Source organism: Diospyros lotus, chromosome 4 (genome assembly GCF_014633365.1).
Source record: "Diospyros lotus cultivar Yz01 chromosome 4, ASM1463336v1, whole genome shotgun sequence".
NCBI lineage: Eukaryota > Viridiplantae > Streptophyta > Magnoliopsida > Ericales > Ebenaceae > Diospyros > Diospyros lotus.
Window position 1 is genome coordinate 11,649,485 of NC_068341.1, and position 5,817 is coordinate 11,655,301.

At 36.4% G+C, this 5,817-nt stretch overlaps 1 protein-coding gene across 4 annotated transcripts; it reads right to left on the reverse strand.

Annotated features, from left to right (window-relative positions):
• Positions 1–272: 272 nt before the first annotated feature.
• On the reverse strand, positions 273–5,174 carry LOC127799041 (TMV resistance protein N-like). Of its 4 annotated transcripts, none has more exons than XM_052332744.1 (5): positions 4,653–5,173; positions 2,803–3,913; positions 2,260–2,550; positions 1,275–2,147; positions 273–1,057 (listed from the first exon to the last, which is right to left on the reverse strand). In XM_052332744.1, exons 1-5 carry the CDS (start codon positions 5,150–5,152, stop codon positions 344–346), a joined length of 3,489 nt encoding a protein of 1,162 aa, XP_052188704.1. In that variant the 5' UTR covers positions 5,153–5,173; the 3' UTR covers positions 273–343. The 4 variants fall into 4 exon arrangements, with proteins under 4 accessions (XP_052188704.1, XP_052188703.1, XP_052188705.1 ...); XM_052332743.1 differs by having other exon boundaries at positions 1,131–2,147; XM_052332746.1 differs by having other exon boundaries at positions 793–1,014; positions 1,131–2,147; positions 4,653–5,174.
• Between the last annotated feature and the right edge of the window lie 643 nt (positions 5,175–5,817).

Consider the following 5,817-nt stretch of genomic DNA (forward strand, 5'->3'; position numbering starts at 1 on the left):
AAGCCATGGCGATGAGAATTCAACCAACTCTTATAATTCACTATATATCATTTATTTTATTTTTTACAATAATTATAAATATTAATAATTAATAAAGATAATATTAATTATTTCTCATTTATCATTAGGCAATAAAATTATTTTGATATAACTTTGTATTAGAAAAATTAAGTCAAATGTTATAAATTGTTATTGTTTTGTTTTATGAAATTTTTTATTAAAATAAATGTGAATTTAGTGATTGTTTTAACTTCTTTTTTTCGAGTTAAATATTAATTTAAAATGTTAAAAAGATTGTATAATTATTATATTTTATCAAAACATAAAGCATACAAAATACAACTTAATAAATGGTACGACAACATGGATGATCGAATGCTACAGCTTCCATCCTCCCATCAGTCCAGACTGGCCAGAATGAATTTCTCCCTAGTTCAGGATTGGATCTTGAAACATCGCGAATGATGCCCAACTCAGTTGCTGAATCTCGTATATTTTGAATTGAAATTTCTGATAGCTCAAACTGAGAGTCTCTCCGTTGGCCCGCAACGTCTCTTAGCCTTTTAGGGTTCAACTGTTCTTTTGTGTCTGCCTTGTTGTCATAGTCACGATGACTTCTCTTTCTCAATCCAACACTTTCGTGATTCTCATATTCCATATGCACAGCGCATTTTACTGGGGCAAACATTTCAGGACTACAACTTTTAAAATAAAAGATGATCTCAGTCCAAGCTTTCAAATGATTTATATCTTCTCCAAGTGCTATGCAATCCAAAAGTATGTGATTGGACTGAAATTGGAAGCGGCTAATGAGGATATCCGTGGCATAGACTACATCACCATTGCGCATCCCGTAACATTCCACACGGACTTCGGCTTCAATTGGAGGAGCCTTTGCTTCAAAAACAGCACATACAACAAAGCCCTTGAGCCTTAGATACCAATCTGCCTTCGGTTGGATTCGAACATAATAATGCCCCATATTATTTTGAGAACCAAACTCCTCTGGAATCTCTGTTCCAGGAACAACAATAGTGCATTTGAAATCACCAACACCCTGCTACAACAAATAAAGACATGAGAGAGAGAGAGAGAGAGAGAGAGAGAGAGAGAGAGAGAGAGAGATGGACCTTCAGATAATTTCTGAAAAGTTCAAGGGGGAGGCCCGGCCGATTCTTTACTAGTGTATCACAATGCATTAAAATGACCCACGCAAGGTTTCCAGGCAATGTAGATTGATCCTGCAATGTTTCTAATGATGTGCATCCACTTACATTAATGGAATAGATATTTTTCGGGAGATTGGGCAAACTTTTAAGCTCCTTGCAATCCATCAATTCAAGAGTGTGAAGCCGGCCAAGACGTCTGATGCTTGTTGGCAAGCTAATAATGTTGGTACCGCTAAGGTATAAACATTGCAACGAGGATAAGGAGCCTAGGTCATCTGGGAGAACTCCTTTTGAGAAGTTCTGGTTACGAAGATCTAGTAACAACAAAGAGTGTAAGCCTGATAGAGCAGGTAGCTCAAAACCCATGGGATCTTGACATTCCTTGCATCCCAAAAATGACAAAACCCTAAGCTCCTTCAGGCGTTTAATCGAGGATGGTGGTTGCTTAATAGCAGTAAAATCAGCACGAAGTTCCTGCAATCTTTCCAAATCTCCTAGGTCCTCGGGCAACTTGCTAAGTTTTGAGCAGCCAGAAACAATCAAACTTGCAAGAAGTTTCAACCGACAAATGCCACTTGGAAGACTTGTAAGTTCTTTGCAATCCCGCAGACTAATGAATTGAAGTTTGCTGAGATGTTCAACTGGCAGTTCCTTTACACAAGTCCCATCCAAATCAAGGTCAGTTAAGCATTTTGTAAACTTTAAGACTTCAGAAACATTTTTCAGTTCTGAGCAACCAGAAAGAACAAGTTGTTTAAGGGATTTAAGCCAACAGCCGGTAGGAAGAGCCTTAAGAGATTTGCAGCCCTCCAAATTTAAGAGCGTAAGCCCTTTGATGGCGTCAATGGATGGGATCTCAACCAACTTCGCACAACCTTCAAGAATCAATTTCTCAAGATTTGCTGCCCGTTTAAAATCTGGGCTCTTGATCATGTGTAATGAATAACTGAGGTCAACATATTTCAACTTGTCTAGGCACTGTCATAGATATCAATAGAAACAGTTTATTAGGATAAATAGGATTTCCGTAACGTAAACATATATAGTTAAAAAAAAAAACAAAAAGCAATAGAATTTATTTTACTCATACAATTATTCCATTCCAAGGTTGTTCCAAGCAGCTCCTCAACATTTTGAGTATGGCAAGGTTGTTTGGTCGAAAATTTGATGGCAGGTATTTTAAAGGGTATCCAGCCCAATCAAGAAGACGTAAATCATTGGAGAGGTAGTCGAGACCATTAAGAAGCTGAACATTACTAAGCTTGAGCATTCGCAGATTGATCATCTTCAAAAACGAATCAGCGCACAAGAATATCTCTTCTGTTTTATGAGAATCCAAAATTACAGAATCCAAAATTATGGCGTCCACTGCTTTTGTCCCCTAAACAAACAAGTGATAAAAAAAAGAAACCGAATCTTAACGAAAGGGAAACGCAACTTTTATCCTTAAACAAACATAGTGAATGATGTGCAACATAATCTATTTAAATATGTTTCAAGATATATATTTCTATGTACTAGTTTAAGTTTTGTGGTAACATGATGATTCATAATTTAACAGGCAAAGATTTTGTTGGTCCAATTACATATTGACAAATTCAACACATTCTCAAATGAGAGCACTTGTACTTACAGTTTTTTTTGTGAGTGTATCGTAGATGTCTTTGTAGTTAAACAACTTGCTTCTTTTACCGGGCTCTTTTGGGCATTCTTCATAAACAATATGCTGTCCCATTTCTTGTATCAGATCGTGCATGCCTATCTTATTGTCTCTTTTGGTTACAAGTGCCTTGTCTTCAAGAGTCCTTATTCCAATATCCACGTGAAAACCACAAGCATTCAGTATATTCTCAACTGTGTAGGACTTCTTGCTATACCGTTTAAAGAAGCAGGCAATGTCGAGTAAAATTTCCTTCTCCTCATCCCCCAGTCCTTCATAGCTTAATTTGAGCACTTCCTGAATATCTTTAAGAGGCTCTTGTCTCAATCTATGGATTGCACTCCACCATTCGTTTACCTTTTTGCCAACTAGATAACTGCCCAAAACTTTAAGAGCAAGTGGAATTCCTTTGGCGTAATCAACTGCACTTTTTATGAGACGCTCAAAACCTGGCGTTGGCTGGTTGTTCTTGAATGCTTTACAACAAAATAGCTTAGAAGCTTCCTTGTCATTTAGTCCCTCAACGTTGTAGACAATCTTCTCCGCATCCCCATATTTGACAAGTAAATGACTGTCTCTGGTCGTTATTATAATTCTGCTTCCTGAACCAAACCAATCAAGTCTTCCAACAAGGGCATCCAGCTGATCTGAATGGTCTACATCATCCAGGACTACAAGAACCCTCTTACACCGAAACCTGCTCCCTATTGTCCTAGGAAAATCAATACTGCTTATTTTTATCTCACTTTCTGTGACCAAGGAGAGCCCAGAAAGAAGAGATAATTGCAATGACTCCAAGCCCTGCTTATTAGCAGCTTCTCTGACATTCGGAAGGTAGCAACTGGCATGAAACCGAGGACGAATTTGGTGATAGACAGCCCGGGCAATAGTAGTCTTTCCTATACCACCCATTCCCCATATCCCTACTATCCCTACTATACGTGAATCATCCAAATCCAATAGTGACATCACGTTTTCTATACGAGGAGGCAATCCAAAAACATCTTCAGGAACGCTTAAACCATTATATCCCAGTATGTTTAGAATATGAATGGCAATGTCTTTGACAAACTTTGCTTCAGGCCTGCCCATTAGATGAGTTTAAGCAACCAAAGACAGATCATAGTTAAGATATTAATGCCACTTAGCTTTCAACTCAGTCCTTTTCAACAAAATTTACACGAGAGGCATCAAAGCTAGGTGACTCAGAAACATATTGATTGAAAAAATATGTACCTAGACGTAATCTAATTGTTTTGGTTCAATTTTACCTTTATTTTTAGTTTTCTTTCTTTAACGTGAGGTAATTGCAGCAGAAATAACACATTATAATGAATTAATATTGAATAGAAATATCCATGTAAAGTCCAGCTGCCAGAAATTAGGAAAGATCTGTCAAATTAAAAATGCTAAAACAGAAGGGACTCATCGGTTAGGGAATTGAAGCCAAACCTTGAAGCCTCAATAACGACTACCTGGTATTTAGATTCCATCTAGATCTAATAGGGGCCAAATGCAAAAGATCCATTTATTATTGAATTTGACTTAGATATTACCAAATCCAATATGGTATTAAGTTAAATTCATTAAATAATATAACTATTTTGACAATTTTTGGATTAAAATTTAACTATTTTAACAAGGAATTAAACACGATGACATATTGTCGTTTTTCTAATTTTCCTGCTATACACGATGACATATCTTACGATTCTATTTATTTATATTATCTTATAAGTATAATATATAAAATATTAAATATTCAAATACAGAGTTAATTAATATTTAAAAAAAGGTAGAACTTGTTGAGAGGTAGTTGTTACCCGTGTGTATAATGCCACCCACAATCTTCAGCCGCTTCGATTAGAGCATTCCTCCATCTCTGCACCTCTTCGCTGGAATCTCGCTCGTGTTCGGCGAATGCTTCTCCAACTCTCCCTTTTTGTTCCCGAAAATCCGAGGGATTTATTTTATAGAACACGGGCAAAACGGTGAGTCCCCTCTTCTTCTTGCACTCGAGGATCATAACGAGTTCCTTCAAGCACCACTTGGAAGAAGCGTAGTTCTCGGAGAAAACAACCACGGCAAGCCTCGACTCTTCGATGGCTTTCTGGAGTGCCAGCAAAATCGATTCACCTTTCTCGAGCTTCGGATCATCCTTGTACGGGAAAATGACCTTCTCAACGAGAACAGAATAGAGATGGTCAACGAAGCCGTTGCGGGTGTCTTTGCCTCTGAAGCTCAAGAAGACGTCGTGTTTCCAGGAACTAAACCCAGGAGGGAGAGAAGCTCCGTCGTGCAATTGGGTGCTGGTGGATGCCATTGTTCATCTGCTCGGAAACCTTCGCATCGACCTAAAGCAACGGGGGCCAAAGGGATACCAGTTCATTGAAAGTACCCCGAAAGTATACCCGCGGTGGGCGGGTCCATGAGGTCCGACCGCGTTGTGGACTAAAAATAAATAAATGGTATTAGCGGCGGGCTGTGAACTAGACGTGAACCCTTTCCACTGTGGAAACCTCCTCGAAATTTCATTCAAAATATTTGAATTAATTACAATAATTCAACAAAATATATACAAACAAGAATGAAGAATTACACGTGATTGGTTTTTAAAATTTAAAGTAATTATAAAAATTATTTTAACGTTTAAAAAAATAAAAAAAAATACTTAAAGTTTAATGTTATGTACAATTTTTTATGTTGTTAATTAACTATAATTAAATAATATAAAAAATTAAAATAATCTTATATTTAAAGTCATTATTCTCTTTTTTCTTTTTTTAATATTTTTTATTATTTTTTCATCCATCTACTGTAAATAAATGATAATAACGATCAGAATCATAGAAAAATGACGATGAAAATATTTTAAATTATATATTTTTTAAAATAAATATTTATATAATATTTTTATATTTATTACATGAACTATCAAAAAGTTTAACAATTTTGAGGTTAACTATGACGTTATAAAAATGTCTCACA